The sequence below is a fragment of the Lipotes vexillifer genome, unplaced genomic scaffold (genome assembly GCF_000442215.2).
Source record: "Lipotes vexillifer unplaced genomic scaffold, Lipotes_vexillifer_v1.1 scaffold83, whole genome shotgun sequence".
In the NCBI taxonomy this organism is placed as follows: domain Eukaryota; kingdom Metazoa; phylum Chordata; class Mammalia; order Artiodactyla; family Lipotidae; genus Lipotes; species Lipotes vexillifer.
Window position 1 is genome coordinate 1,258,816 of NW_006799780.1, and position 17,530 is coordinate 1,276,345.

The window sequence follows — 17,530 nt, forward strand, 5'->3', positions numbered from 1 at the left end:
GGGAGTGGGGGGGATAAATTAGGATATTGGGATTAGTAGATACAAACTACTATATATAAAACAGATAAACAACAAGGTCTATTGTATATAATATACAGAACTATATTCAATATCTTGTAATAACCTATAATGGAAAATAATCTGAAAATGAATATATATGTATATATAAATATCTGAATCACTTTGCTGTACATCAGAGACTAACACAACACTGTAAATCAACTATACTCCAATTTTTAAAAATTCACTAATATAAAAAAATAAAAAAAACAAAACAACAACAAAAAGAATCCTTTATTGCTAAAAAATGCTATCATCTGAGCCTTCGGTGAATCTTAGTAGTAGAATCAAAGACCACTGATCACAGATCAGAATATAGTAATAAAGAAGAAGTTTGAAAATATTGCAAGAATTACCAAAATGTGACAGAGAAACAGGAAGAGAGCAAATGCTGTTGGAAAACTGGTGCCAACAGACTTGCTCGACACAAGGTAGCTGCAAACCTTCAATCTGTAAAAAACACAGTATTTGTAAAGCACTATAAAGTGAGGTATGCTTGTATATGTATTTATGCTATTTTGTACTATTCTATAGGTTTGCAATATTTTATATTTAAAAATAAAAAACATAGGGGCTTCCCTGGTGGTGCAGTGGTTGAGAGTCCGCCTGCCGATGTAGGGGACACGGGTTCGTATCCCGGTCTGGGAAGATCCCACATGCCGCGGAGTGGCTGGGCTTGTGAGCCATGGCCGTTGAGCCTGCGCGTCTGGAGCCTGTGCTCCACAATGGGAGAGGCCACAACAGTGAGAGGCCCGCGTACCGCCAAAAAAAATAATAATAATAAAAATAAAAAAATAAGCTAAGTAAAACATTAACTTATATTACTTATCACTACATTTAAAAGATGATACACTATTAGAGAAAGTTTAGAAACAGATGTACCTTTTACTCATTAATTTTTAATTGCTATTAATCAGTTTAATCAAATCATAGCTTTCTGTCTCAGACCTCAGTAGACTATTTCAAGGAAGTCATGCTAAATTTTTATACCATGTCTTAAGAGCTGAAGAGTTTTAGCAACTTCAACTGGTTTCAATGTTGTTCAACTTTTCCCCCCATATAACAGTGAAATTACTCTACTTGTGAGAGTATTCTACCAGTGCTTTTACTCTTGATATTCATATCAAACAACTTTTTTCCTCATAAACAACAAAAGCGGAATTTCAGCATCCTTTTCTCAGGTTGATAAACGCAAATGGAGTGCTTTTTAAAAATGAGCATAGAGATTCTCAATAACTAGACTAGTTCTCTGACTGTAAATAATCATATTCTCTAAGAAAAATCTAGCAGTTGGTTAACAGTGTAAACTAGGTTTATGAAAAAGCAGGATTTGTTCTAATTCAGTTGACAAAGCAGGGCCAATTTGGGCACAATGTAAAGTTTGTGTTTGCTTTGGCATGATTACATCAGTAAGAAAAAACAGGTAAAGGCAGAAAGATGCACCCAGCTGAACTGGGCTGTGCAGGAATAAAGAAACATATCCACCTCAAACATCTATCTCAGATCACCACGTGTATTATGGGCTACATTAAGCCATATTTGGCAGTACAACTTTCCATCCATATTCAAATTAACCCTCCTTCCATGACATAACTCATAAGTACAACCTTTAAAACAGCCGTTTCCACAAGTCAGGTCTTTCTAAAAGTAAAAAGCTAGATTCATTGTAGTATTTATGCATTTCTTAACCATTTAACATGTGTAAAACTATTCTCTTGTTTTTATTGTTCTTTTTTTTTTTCTTTTTATGTGTCACCAATGAATTTTTTGAGTGTTGTGCCTCTGGTTTCAGTTTTGCAATAATCCCTGTGGTTGTTATTGTGCGTTTCTGTAAAGCACAATGATTTTTAGGAACATATATGTTGCATTATAAATAACTGACTTTACAGATTAGAAATTAGATTAGGTAGGTTGTATTGTATAATCTGTCTAAAATAGTAAGTAAGTGGCAAAACATGATTTGAAGTCAGACAGTCTAATATTAGAGCCTGTACTCTGAATCATCACCTGCCTCCCAGTAATTGACATTAAATAGTTCTATGGCAGGCATCACATACAGTTAAACTGCTTTCTAAACTTCCATCTGAAAGAGCTCAAAGTCAGAAAATTAAAGAAGCTTACAGAAGAAGTTCATCTACAGAGTCTTAATCATAAGGCAACAGAGTTTTTAAAAAACTATATGAACAGCTTTATATCTCCATACTGAAAAAAATTAAAATATCAAAGAATATGTAATGCTAAAGATAGACAAAATGATGATTTTTTGGGTACTGTATTTTTCAGTTCTACAACTTCCATTTTATTATTTTTTATAGTTTTTACTTCTCTGCTGAGAGTTATCTTTTCATCTATTGTGAATACATTTTCCTCTATGTCATCAAACATTTACAAAAGCTGCTTCAAATTCTGCCTGCAAATTTCCACATCTGGGTCACCTAGAAGTTGGTTTCTGGTTTTTGTTTTTGTTTGTTTGTTTGTTTTTAAGCTGATCACATTTTCCTGGTCTTCTTCATTATTGTGGTAAAAATAAACATAAAATTTACCACTGCAACCATTTTTAAGTGTGTAGTTCAGTGTTATACAACCATTACCACCATTAATCTCCAGAAAATCTTTTATCTTCACAAATTGAAATTCTATACCTGTTAAACAATAATTCCCTGTTCTAGTTCTTATATTGAGTAATTTTGGATTTATCTTGGAAATTATGAATGTTATATTGTAGAGACCCTGGATGTTGCTATACTCCAGGTTGGGTTCAAAGCACAAACTTTGTCTGTTTCAGTGCTGTTCAAATTCCAGTTCAGTTCCTTTATTATTAACTGTGCTGTGCTGAATCCACCATGCATATGTGTGGTTCAGGTGTCAGCCAGAGACCTGAGCAAAAGTATTCACAGATTTTGAGGCTCCCCACACTGGCTCTCTGCTTTCTAGAATTCTTCCTTAACTTTTCAATATCTTTGGTAGTAGTTTTCTTTTTTTTTTTTCTGGCCTCACCAAGCGGCTTGTGGGATCTTAGTTCGCCAACCAGGGATTGAAACCAGGCCCTCAGGAGTGAAAGAGCGGAGCCCTAACCACTGGACCACCAGGGAATTCCCAGTAGTTTTCTTAAACTCTGTCCTCTACTTCCTCAGGTCAGAAGAACTCTGGGTTTCCTTCTGGGGTTTCAGCTCCTGTGTACAGTGCCAACTGTAACCTGAACTCAGGATAAGAGCCATAAAAGTGGGGAAATTCACTCTGTGCCACTCTCTTCTTTCAAGTGTCCGTTTCCCTTAAGAATCTTCCCATTTTTATTTACACTTTTGAGACTTTAGACAGTTATTTACTTTTTGTATTTTTTCCCAAGTTTATAGTTGTCCAGTAGGAGTTTGCTCAACCATACCAACAGCAAACTGTTAACTAAGTTTCAAATTCTTCTTTACACCAGGTAAAAACATTTGTGATATTAAAGAAGCTTATTATTCAATTATTCCTTAGGTATACAAATGAATACAATGTGCCAAATCTTACAAAAATCAATGTAGCCATCCCCTTAAACTAAATATTTCAATAAAAAGTCTGAAAATGCTCACTGAGAGATCTAGGCCACAGGGAAAACAGACCTACAAATAAATGTTGGGACTTCATGGCAAACCAGTCCCTGAACTCTGTGGCCTGGTCTTCCTAGTTCAGTGTTAAAGATGGTTAAAATACACACATACAGAAAATAATTTTTTTTACATTTAGGTGAAAGCAATCATTTTACTCTCATCTCACAACCAATGGATTATGAATCATACAACTTAAAAACCCAGTCAAGCTGATGGTACATAAAAAAATCATCCTTTGATGTTAATTTTCATTTATGAGTCCTCTCAAACTCCTTTTCTTGAGAAATGAGAAACTGGAGAACAGAACACAACTCTACAGGATACCTTTGTTCATCTATTTTTATATTTAATCATTTAAAAACACTGAGTTGTTTTTTCTAAACATAACTATATTTTCACCAGCTGGTGGTCAAGTCTATGTGGTTATCCTGAAGTATCATTCTAAAATACACAATACAACACTTCAGAAGCTGAGTTCCAAAACTGAATTCAAGAAAAAAAAACTAGCTGAGTGCAATCTGTTATCTTCAGATTCACTTAATAAAAAGATATGGAATACACTGTACAGTTTCTGAACACACAGTACTACATTCCATTATTGGTTATTTACAGCTACAAAGAAGACAGCCAAGGAAAGAACCTTCATTTAGTTTTGTAAGACATATCTATTTCAGTCTTGATTAACATACTAATTTGTATTACTTTTCTTTTATGATAATCTATAAGCTCACTTAAAGTAGCCAAACCATTGTTATGATAGAGTCATAACAATAATAATATTCTAGGTGTTATGTTGACGTTCATAGTACTACATGAATTCAGTAAGAACAGTGAGTGTCAGGCTAAAACAGTGTTTTTCTCAATAAACAAGCAACTCAACAGCAAACATAGGTTTCCTCTCTTTTACTCAGTTTTTAAAAAATAACTCATTGCATGAATTAATCTACATGGCACTTGGAAATGATTAACTGATTCCTTTCAGAAACTGACTTAAAATGTAAAGATAAAATCTAAGTCATAAGAATGCATAAGTGACCTGGAAGATAAAATAGTAGAAATAACTACTACAGAGCAGACTAAAGAAAAAAGAATGAAAAGAACTGAGGACAGTCTCAGAGACCTCTGGGACAACATTAAACGCACCAACATTCGAATTATAGGAGTCCCAGAAGAAGAAGAGAAAAAGAAAGGGACTGAGAAAATATTTGAAGAGATTATAGTTGAAAACTTCCCTAATATGGGAAAGGAAATAGTTAATCAAGTCCAGGAAGCACAGAGAGTCCCATACAGGATAAATCCAAGGAGAAACACGCCAAGACACATATTAATCAAACTGTCAAAAATTAAATACAAAGAAAACATATTAAAAGCAGCAAGGGAAAAACAACAAATAACACACAAGGGAATCCCCATAAGGTTAACAGCTGATCTTTCAGCAGAAACTCTGCAAGCCAGAAGGGAGTGGCAGGACATACTGAAAGTGATGAAGGAGAAAAACCTGCAACCAAGATTACTCTACCCAGCAAGGATCTCATTCAGATTTGATGGAGAAATTAAAACCTTTACAGACAAGCAAAAGCTGAGAGAGTTCAGCACCACCAAACCAGCTTTACAACAAATGCTAAAGGAACTTCTCTAGACAAAAACACAAGAGAAGGAAAAGTCCTATAATAACGAACCCAAAACAATTTAGAAAATGGGAATAGGAACATACATATCGATAATTACCTTAAATGTAAATGGACTAAATGCTCCCACCAAAAGACACAGATTGGCTGAATGGATACAAAAACAAGACCCATATATATGCTGTCTACAAGAGACCCACTTCAGACCTAGAGACACATACAGACTGAAAGTAAGGGGATGGAAAAAGATATTCCATGCAAATGGAAACCAAAAGAAAGCTGGAGTAGCAATTCTCATATCAGACAAAATAGACTTTAAAATAAGGACTATCAGAAGAGACAAAGAAGGACACTACATAATGATTAAGGGATCGATCCAAGAAGAAGATATAACAATTGTAAATATTTATGCACCCAACATAGGAGCACCTCAATACATAAGGCAAAAACTAGCAGCCATAAAAGGGGAAATCGACAGTAACACATTCATAGTAGGGGACTTCAACACCCCACTTTCACCAATGGACAGATCATCCAAAATGAAAATAAATAAGGAAACACAAGCTTTAAATGATACATTAAACAGGATGGACTTAATTGATATTTATAGGACACTCCATCCAAAAACAACAGAATACACATTTTTCTCAAGTGCTCATGGAACCATTCTCCAGGATAGATCATATCCTGGGTCACAAATCAAGCCTTGGTAAATTTAAGAAAATTAAAATTGTATCAAGTATCTTTCCAACCACAAGGCTATGAGACTAGATATCAATTACAGGAAAAGAAATGTAAAAACTACAAACACATGGAGGCTGAACAATACATTACTTAATAACGAAGTGATCACTGAAGAAATCAAAGAGGAAATCAAAAAATACCTAGAAACAAATGACAATGGAGACACGACCATCCAAAACCTATGGGATGCAGCAAAAGCAGTTCTAAGAGGGATGTTTACAGCAATACTTCCTACCCTAAGAAAAAAGAAACATCTTGAATAAACAACCTAACCTTGCACCTAATGCAATTAAAGAAGAACAAAAAAACCCCAAAGTTAGCAGAAGGAAAGAAATCATAAAGGTCAGGACAGAAATAAATGAAAAAGAAATGAAGGAAACAATAGCAAAGATCAATAAAACTAAAAGCTGGTTCTTTGAGAAGATAAACAAAATTGATAAACCATTAGCCAGACTCATCAAGAAAAAAAAAACAGGGAGAAGACTCAAATCAATAGAATTAGAAATGAAAAAGGAGAAGTAACAACTGACACTGCAGAAATACAAAAAATCATGAGAGATTACTACAAGCAACTCTATGCCAATAAAATGGACAACCTGGAAGAAATGGACAAATTCTTAGAAATGCACAACCTGCCAAGACTGAATCAGGAAGAAATGGAAAACATGAACAAACCGATCACAAACACTGACATTGAAACTGTGATTAAAAATCTTCCAACAGGGCTTCCCTGGTGGCGCAGTGGTTGAGAGTCCGCCTGCCGATGCAGGGGACACGGATTCGTGCCCCGGTCCGGTAGAATCCCACATGCCGCGGAGCGGCTGGGCCATGAGTCAAGGCCGCTGAGCCTGCACATCCGGAGCCTGTGCTCCGCAACGGGAGAGGCCACAACAGTGAGAAGTGGGCGTACCACACACACACACAAAAATCTTCCAACAAACAAAAGCCCAGGACCAGATGGCTTCACAGGCAAATTCTATCAAACATTTAGAGAAGAGCTAACACTTATCCTTCTCAAACTCTTCCAAAATATAGCAGAGGGAGGAACACTCCCAAACTCATTCTACGAGGCCACCATCACCCTGATACCAAAATCAGACAAGAATGTCACAAAGAAAGAAAATTACAGGCCAATATCACTGATGACCATAGCTGCAAAACTCAACAAAATACTAGCAAACAGAATCCAACAGCACATTAAAAGGATCATACACCAAACCATGGTCAAGTGGACTTTATCCCAGGTATGCAAGGATTCTTCAATATATGCAAATCAATCAATGTGATACACCATATTAAAAAACTGAAGAATAAAAACCATATGATCATCTCAATAGATGCAGAGAAAGCTTTCGACAAAATTCAACACCCATTTATGATAAAAACCCTGCAGAAAGTAGGTGTAGAGGGAACTTTCCTCAATATAATAAAGGCCGTATATGACAAGCCCACAGCCAACATCATCCTCAATGGCGAAAAACTGAAAGCATTTCCACTAAGGTCAGGAACAAGACAAGGTTGCCCACTCTCACCACTCTTATTCAACATAGTTTTGGAAGTTTTAGCCACAGCAATCAGAGAAGAAAAGGAAATAAAAGGAATCCAAATCGGAAAAGAAGAAGTAAAGCTGTCACTGTTTGCAGATGACATGATACTATACATAGAGAATCCTAAAGATGCTACCAGAAAACTACTAGAGCTAATCAATGAATTTGGTAAAGTAGCAGGATACAAAATTAATGCACAGAAATCTCTGGCATTCCTATATACTAATGATGAAAAATCTGAAAGTGAAATCAAGAAAACACTCCCATTTACCATTGCAACAAAAAGAATAAAGTACATAGGAATAAACCTACCTAAGGAGACAAAAGACCAGTATGCAGAAAATTATAAGACACTGATGAAAGAAATTAAAGATGATACAAAGAGATGGAGAGATATATCATGTTCTTGGATTAGAAGAATCAACATTGTGAAAATGACTCTACTACCCAAAGCAATCTACAGATCCAATGCAATCCCTATCAGACTACCACTGGCATTTTTCACAGAACTAGAACAAAAAATCTCACAATATGTATGGAAACACAAAAGACCCCGAATAGCCAAAGCAATCTTGAGAATGAAAAACAGCTGGAGGAATCAGGCTCCCTGACTTCAGACTATACTACAAAGCTACAGTAATCAAGACAGTATGGTACTGGCACAAAAACAGAAATATAGATCAATGGAACAGGACAGAAAGCCCAGAGATAAACCCACACACATATGGTCACCTTATTTTTGATAAAGGAGGCAGGAATGTACAGTGGAGAAAGGACAGCCTCTTCAAGAAGTGGTGCTGGGAAAACTGGACAGGTACATGTAAAAGTATGAGATTAGATCACTCCCTAACACCATACACAAAAATAAGCTCAAAATGGATTAAAGACCTAAATGTAAGGCCAGAAACTATCAAACTCTTAGAGGAAAACATAAGCAGAACACTCTATGACATAAATCACAGCAAGATCCTTTTTGACCGACCTCCTAGAGAAGTGGAAGTAAAAACAAAAATAAACAAATGGGACCTAATGAAACTGAAAAGCTTTTGCACAGCAAAGGAAACCATAAGCAAGACCAAAAGACAACCCCCAGAATGGGGGAAAAAATTTGCAAACGAAGCAACTGACAAAGGATTAATCTCCAAATTTACAAGCAGCTCACGCAAGCTCAATAACAAAAAAATAAACAACCCAATCCAAAAATGGGCAGAAGACCTAAATAGACATTTCTCCAAAGAAGATATACAGACTGCCAACAAACACATGAAAGAATGCTCAACATCATTAATCATTAGAGAAATGCAAATCAAAACTACAATGAGATATCATCTCACACCAGTCAGAATGGCCATCATCAAAAAATCTAGAAACAATAAATGCTGGAGAGGGTGTGGAGAAAACGGAACACTCTTGCACTGCTGGTGGGAATGTGAATTGGTACAGCCACTATGGAGAACAGTATGGAGTTTTCTTAAAAGACTACAAATAGAACTACCATATGACCTAGCAATCCCACTACAGGCATATACCCTGAGAAAACCATAATTCAAAAAGAGTCATGTACCAAAATGTTCATTGCAGCTCTATTTACAATAGCCAGGAGATGGAAACAATCTAAGTGTCCATCATCGGATGAATGGATAAAGAAGAAGTGGCACATATATACAATGGAATATTACTCAGTCATAAAAGGAATCGAAATTGAGCTATTTGTAATGAGGTGGATGGACCTAGAGTCTGTCATACAGAGTGAAGTAAGTCAGAAAGAGAAAGACAAATACCATATGCTAACACATGTATATGGAATTTAAGAAAAAAAAAATGTCATGAAGAACCTAGGGGTAAGACAGGAATAAAGACACAGACCTACTAGAGAATGGACTTGAGGATATGCGGAGTGGGAGGGGTAAGCTGTGACAAAGTGAAAGAGTGGCATGGACATATGTACACTAACAAACCTAAAATAGATAGCTAGTGGGAAGCAGCCGCATAGCACAGGGAGATCAGCTCGGTGCTTTGTGACCACCTAGAGGGGTGGAATAGGGAGGGTGGGAGGGAGGGAGACGCAAGAGGGAAGAGATATGGGAACATATATACATGTATAACTGATTCACTTTGTTATAAAGCAGAAACTAGGACACCATTGTAAAGCAATTATACTCCAATAAAGATGTAAAAAAAAAAAAATGAAAAAATAAAAGAGACTTCGGAAAGTAAAATAAAAAATCTAAATCATAGAAATATGCTCAAAATATTTGCAATTATTTGCTCACAAGTTTGGTACACCCATCAGCAAAAGCTATAATAATACAACTCACGTCACAATTAGGGATGAAGACAATCCCAAAGTATATGAATGAATGTATGAATTTGAGGAGTCAACCTGAGAATTGTGAATGGCCAATACCAGGTTACTAAAGAAAGAATGTGATCTATGGGTAGGGAGAGAAGGCAGAATGAGAGGGAGACACATGCAGAGAGATACACAGCAGATACAAAAAAGGAAACACAAACACTGATGGAAGAGGGAGAGAATGACAAAGACATTAGACTGCAGTAGATGGGATGCGTGCGTGTGTGAAGGCTATCAAAGAGATACCCAGGTAGAGAGTTTTAGAGAAGGAGGGGGACAAGAACGGAGACAGAGAGAGGGAAATAGAAGGGGGGAAATCACAGAAGCTAAGTAAGTCCCAGTCAGAAAAATTAAGGAGAAACAGAGACAGGACACAGAGCATAAAGCCTACTAAGTGTCCTAGCTGTAAATGAGCAAGAATCCTTTTCCAGTCTCACTGACGAGATTAAGCCCTCCACCTCTAGAGAAGAGCTATTCAGACAAAGGAAGAAGAATGAGAAAGACCCTATTTTATATTGGGTTGGCCAAAAAGTTTGTTCAGGTTTTTCTGCGACATCTTACGGAAAAACCCAAATGAACTTTTTGGCCAGCCCCAATATATAGTGGTGATTCTATGTATTTTATACAGAGAGGCTATTCCTCTTACCAACAGTTCCTCAAAGTCAACTGATTTAAAAAATGAATATTCTAAACAGCAAATCTCGTCAATTACACCACTTTTTTTTTTTTTTAAACTCTGGTTTCTTAATGCCTGCTTCTTCCCCCAAAGTGTACACACCCTGCAGGTGGGTGGGAGAGAGGCCGCAGCTCCCACTTTGGCTGGGCTGGGCACTGCTGCGAACAGCACAGGCCATGTCTGTACAAGCTCAACATATTCTCCCAGCTGGAAGGGCCCTTGCTAGTCAGCACTTCCCCAAACTGCACTCCTTTGTCAGTGGGTCTCAAATGTTGCGGGGGGGCGGGGGCACACCAGAACCACCAGGTGGGGCTTAGCAAAGTGTAGACTTCGGTTTCCCTCTAGGTCAGAGGCAAGACCCAGAGGCTACATTATTAACCAGCACCCCGAGAGCTCCTGCTGCACGTGGTCATTGGGCCACACGTGGAGGACGGCTGTGATGGTTAAAGCCATTCCTTAGTCACACAACACACCCCCCTGGAGAGGCACACAGCCCACCAGTGCCGAACTCACTTGACCTTATCTCAACATTTCCCAAATCTGACTATAACGCTGTTGTAAAAAATGAGAATAACTAAAAAGTATTGAACGGCTTTCCCTTCACATGGGGAAAAGTCCATAGCACTTGCCGCTCCAAGTCTTGCCCTTGCCTACCTTTCCAAACTCAGCTTTAAGTTTCCTGAAAGCACCAAGCTGTTTCATGACTCTGACCCCCTGCTCTCCTCTTTCCTTATTCTGTGTGGTAAACTACTCCTTACAAGCCGTTAGTCAAGAGTCTTATCCTTTATGAAACTTTGACCTCTCTCCTTCTATTTCAGACTTTCAATAACTTTCTCCTCTGGAGTTCCACTGTGTCACAATACTTCTATTATAGCACTTACCACATATTATTTCATTTTTTTATGTTTTTCTCCTCTACTAGACCAGAATTTCATCTCTTTATACCACTACCATCTAAAGTAAAATCTTAAAAGAAATAGGCACCTGGTAATTGTTGAACGGACAGACTAATGTATCAGAGCAAAGAGGAAGGTAGATTTCACATAGGTAGACTAAGGATTAGTCTCTTACCTGTTTGGAGTTGGTTAAATACAGTTTTGCTCCAAGATTTAAAATCTGCAGTTTTACCAGATCATCTTCACCAGTGAAGCTTTTAGCCGTCTTCCTCAAAACATCAGGGGCAATTTTAGGAACTCGTTCACAGTTTTCTCCAATTAGCCAAAGAATACTTGCTCTAGCCACAGGAACCTAATATTAGAAGCAGATTATATACAAATATTACAAATAATATAATCATACTCTCCTTAATATTAACATAGAAAAGGCTTTAAATATTATAAAGGTTTTATCATCTATTAATTCATTTAACATATATCCAGGAAGTCCTCCTGTATTTATGAATTTTCTTCAGTTACCAGAAATTCTGATTAAAACTGATTTCAGAGATAATGGTTAAGAAAAGATTCATAAAGGAAAAACCACTAGTCTAGAATCTTGATTCTAACAGTGATCCACCAATTCTTGGGCTAAATCTGTCTGGCCATGCCCATTTATTTATCATTGTTGCTGCTTCTGTGCTATAATAGCAGAAGAGTAGTTGCAACAAAGACCGTAAGGCTGAAAATATTTACTTATCTAGCAATTTACAGAAAAATTCCGCCGACCTCTGCTCTAGGGCATTGGTTCACAAACCTCGATGCCTATAAAAATCATCTAGGGTTATGACTAAAACTGTAGGGTTTTGGTAACAGTTCTAAGACAGTAGTTCTGTGATGGGGTCCAGGAATCCATGCTTCATGAAGCATTACAGATGATTCCAGAGACAGGTGGTCTGCAAACCACGTTTTGAGAATCCATGGACAATACAGAAAAAGGAATAGACCCATTAAAGACTATGATTCCAAATCAAAACTGTTATTGTCCTCTATGTATCTATATCTGCAGCACTGGAAATAAATAAAACTGACAAAATCGTCAAGGCCTGCTTATAAAATCATGAATGCTGGTCTATTATTTGGTCATCAACAATAGAAATGGGAATAAGATAAATCTGTCCAATACTGCATTTTGGCATTATATTTATTTTCAATAAACTACATTTCCATATAATTTGTTTCTTAAAAATAAATGCTTTGTTACAAATTGGAAACCTTCCACCAGCACCATTAAGACCAACATTTTATTTAGAGCATGCAAATTAGTTTGATTACTATTTGTTTATTTGTATCCTCCCCCTTTCAATATCCTTCAAAAGGAATTTGAAGGGGTATGTAAATTAGTTTCTGTGAACATTTTCACCTAGTACAGAAAATTTGCTTTTAATAATAAATGAAAAAGCCAATGGCTATCATTAAGAGGTAGCATCACAAGAAGAGATAAGACTCTTTATGAAGTCCTTTTCTAAAGCCTCAAATAAAGTCCTAATGTTTTCATTATAGTTTCACAGCTGTACACAGTACGACTGTTAAGGAAGAAAGTGAGAATGAGGACCTTTGCACAGCTAGAATTTTATCACAATATACACCACCTTGAATTCCTTCAAAACACCCATTTCAAGAAATAACATAAAATTATTAAGACACCAGTAAGTCTTTCACCAGAAGGAGAATGAGGTCATCAGAAAACTTTAAAGTATACATTTTCAAATAATGTGATAACAGTATCATCTTTAAATTAATATTAGAATAAGTTTAGTAAGAGAGAAGCAATCAGTATGCTTACATAATAAGTGTAAGTACTAACTATAAGTATTGAGTGAAATACTAAATGCTATTACAGAACTATTCACGTAGTATGATAAAACTGATATCCTTACTGTATACTGATTTCTGGAAAGAAAGAGGCTATTTCTAATGTTCCAAAGGTTACACTGCATTAAGACTTTACTCCCAATCTATTATTTTAAATTGGGCTAAAGAACAATAATTGAGTGGTACATTAAATTTTCCAGTACGAAGCAATTCAAGTTGCCTGCTATAATGAAAGGTATGTCTAAATAAGAATATATGGGCAACTTCAGATTTCAGTTATGCTAGATTTATTTTTCTTAAATATTTTATTATAAATTACCAGTATAAAAATTAGAATTCTATGACAATCACATCTATTACCCCATTTTAAGTAATTTTCCTCTGGTTATACACTTATTTATTTATTTACTTCTTTGCAATTAAAAAGACAACCCCAAAAAGGTCTAAGAGATTGTTTATATTCCTATTCATTAATATATCAAGATTAAAATAATAATATTTAAATACTCTAAACATTCATAGTGCATACATTTAAAATATAACTCTTTAAAAAATTAAAAATCAGTAAGTTCTAAAGCTCACAATGAAAATCTCTGGGGGGGGGGGGCGGGCGGGGCCAGGATCATATTCAGAGAGTCTAGAACTAAGTAATAAAATTTCTATTTTAAAAACAGAAAACGGCAACTAAGGAGCCTGCCTGCCACAACTAAGAAGCCCGCGAGCCGCAACTAAGGAGCCCGCCTGCTGCAACTAAGACCAACACAACCAACACACACACACACACACACACACACACACAAAAACCAAAGAAAACTTCTTCACAACAGGAAATAATATCACTATAAATATACTAATACCAATCTTTCCATGATGACATTAAAAAGCTTAGAAAACTGACAAACCCAATGTTTTTGTGCATTTGGCTGGAATCAGAATAAGATTTTCAAATTTCAGCCCTGCCTTTCTCTCCCAATTAAGTTATAAGACTCTTATTTGTACACCACTGATACTATGAACCCGTGGCCACTATTTTCAAAGATTTGAAGCAACTGAAAAAAGAGCAAGTAAGAAAATTAGTCACTATTTGTCCTTCACGGTCTTTTCAAACAGAACAAATAGGAACACGGAACTAAGGGCAAACGAATAACACACATGTATGCATATAATACTTTCATTATGAACCTTTGTTTTCAATATTTTTGAAGACAAACTGGATTGTAAATGACTTTGCCTGATTCTTTATTCTAAATGCCCTGAACAAGTGGTTAAGTGCACTTTTTAAACCTTCTACCAGAAGGCAGTTTCCACTGCCATTTTAACCCATTAACTTGCCTGCAAAAACAAATGATGTTTCCTAGCTGACCACAACAGTTATAGGAAGACATCTAGAAAGATTTTACAGATCACTCTGTAAGCAGTTCAATTTAAAAGCTATTGTGTTACAATACCAGCTCACTGCACAATGCAACAGTGTAAAGTAAATCCTGCAAAAACATGGATTTTATTTATTTAAATTCGTCAAAGGCAAAATCAGTAGACATCTAAACAAACAGCATGCAAACAGCACATCAGACCCAATATTCTGCATGTGGACTCAATATGCATGAAAACCTGAGCGTGGATTAAGTGGGGATGGCAGGGCAAGTGTAGTTAACTTGTGAAACGGCAGGCGCTCATGAGGTACCTGGGCACAGAGAACATAAGGCTAAGGCACTACTTCAGTATCGCTCAGTAGAGTCTCTACCAAATAACATCTTTCAACGCTTCTTTTATAATGTGAAACCCTCACCTATCCCATTAAAGACAATGTGAAATCCTCTTAGAACAAACCTCAGGTAGTGTGCATTTTATTCTGGAAGAACTTTGCTCCCAAAGCAGTATTTACTACAAATGAAGGATACTCCAAAGGATAAAATATTCACAATCAGGACAGTTGACTGCTCTATCAACATAAATTATTCAATATAAATGAATTTTAAATACAGAATTAATTTAAATTTTAGTTTTCAGATTTTCAACTATGCCACTTACATAACAAATGGAATCAAAGTCTTGAATACAATAAAATCTGTGTTCTCTTTTTTAAAAAAATTACATAGCTAACATCTAATGAGCTCCCACCATGTTTTACTGGCATTGTTTTTAAGTACCTTACCTGTTTTCTCAGTCAGTTATCACAAAAGCCCTATGAAGTAGACTCTACCATTATCCCCACTTGATATATGAGGAAACTGGGGCACAAACGAAATAAGAAACTTGCCCAACATCTCACAGTTTGTCCGTGATGCAGCTAGGACTGGAACTCCAAGTCTAGATCCAGAGTTCGCCATGTGCACTGGGCAGAGACAATGAGTGCGCTATATTCTAGGAAGAATACTGGCCAGCAAGGCAAGAAGACTGGTTCTGGTTCCTGACTGATCACATATATCATGGAGACAAACAATTTCACATCAATGACTTTCACTTACTCATTAATCAAATGAAAGTTTATTCCTTTGCACCTATTCTTTTGCCACACTGTGCAACGGCTCCCTTAAGGCCTCCTGCAGCTTCCCCAGAGTGAGCCTTTTTTTTCAGGGCAGATCTAGGCCATCTTCTTGCCTATTCCCACACTTATGCACATAGGGCATTTTCCCACTTCCTTTTACCTCTGGTTTTATGGATAAGTAAGGTGGTCACGGTGGGAAGAGGTCTAGCTGTCACCTCGGTTCCTCCTCCTCTCAGAGGGTACATGAGCCCAGGATTTCGTCCTGATAAAGTGGCTTAGGTACTGAGGGAAAACATGCTCAATAGTGTCCTCTTGTCCTCTGACACTGGTCAGATTGGCTCTTTCTAACGTCTAGGATTTAGGTCAAATAGGCAGAGATTCAGTAAGAAAGAGGTCTCATTTAAGGCTGTCAGGCTTAATGTTAGAACCACGTGCCCACATTTAAAGGTCCTCAAGTGCTTGGTCAGATTAATAAAGCCCACTTTCTTTTCCACATGGCCATTGTTCTGTGAATAGGTCTCTTGACTGGAGCAGAGATTCTGGGGATTCACTTCTGATTTGAAGCTATTGTTGGCTACACCCCTCACCACATTCTTCTGGAGTAACTTGTGCCGCCAATCCCTGGCCATTTGTAGGGTTGTGCATCACAAACCATCTTGCTTCTTTCTTCCTTGTCCCACTTCAAGCACTTCAGCTTCCTGAGGTATGTTAACGGTAAAAACTCATCACCTTTTCATTCTCCAAAAGTTCAGGGTTTTTTGCTATAGAATTGCATATAGTCTTTCTTATAATTATTTTAATCTCTTCTATATCACAGTCCCAATTTGTCTACTTTTACCTTCTCTCCACCTTATCAGAATCAGGAGGGATTTTCTACTTTATTATCTTTCCAAAGGACCACACTTAAGATGTATTTATCAATTTCAACTGTCTTTATTTGGTATTCCATTTTACACAATCATCTCTGATCCCTCTTAGGTTTCTATGCTTTCTTTCACTGTTATTTTTCAAATGTCTCAGGACAAATATCAAATTCTTTTATTTTTGGTCTCTTTAAAAATGGTGACAGTTACAGCTTTAGCCATGCCCCACACATTTTGAAATAAAGTATTTTCTTTTTCTGTGCTTTTTGGAAAGCCTGTACTTTTTAATTTAAACTTTAATTTAAAAGTGTATTTCTTGCTTCACAACTGCTCTGGTATCATTTCAAAATATTTAATTCTTATGTTATTGCTTAAGGTTAAAAAATATAAAAGATTTAAGTTTACTTTATGCCTAAGTAAATGATTTTTTGTAAATGTTCTATGGATACATCCATAAAAGTGGGTATTATCTGTTCAAGAGATATAAGATTTTAGCTATATTTACTATATCAAGTATTGACTCTGTTATTTAATTTCTCTATGTCCTTACATCTACATCTTACTTAAAAACCTATAAGGTATATCTAATTCGAGACAAGCATATTAAAGTCACCCACCAAAACTGTATTTTATCTATTTCTCCTTGCATTTCCAATAGATTTTTCATTTACATATTTATTTGGTTGCCATATTTTTTGTGCACATAGGTTTATGTTTCTTAATTTCTTTGTAAATTGGGCCTTTTTTTTCATTTTATAATGTTCCATTTTATCCTGTTAAAAGCCTTTAATTAATTTAAAATTCTTGTTGGTATTCACTTAACGTCTCTTT

The 17,530-nt window shown here is 36.3% G+C and overlaps 1 protein-coding gene across 1 annotated transcript in view; it reads right to left on the bottom strand.

Moving 5' to 3' along the window:
* The window catches only part of AP3B1 (adaptor related protein complex 3 subunit beta 1), a 275,016-nt gene that overhangs the window by 116,437 nt on the left and 141,049 nt on the right, over window positions 1-17,530 (bottom strand). Inside the window, exon 16 of the mRNA XM_007471959.1 lies at window positions 11,670-11,846. Coding sequence (XP_007472021.1) covers window positions 11,670-11,846 — 177 coding nt within the window. The remainder of the gene's footprint in view (window positions 1-11,669; window positions 11,847-17,530) is intronic.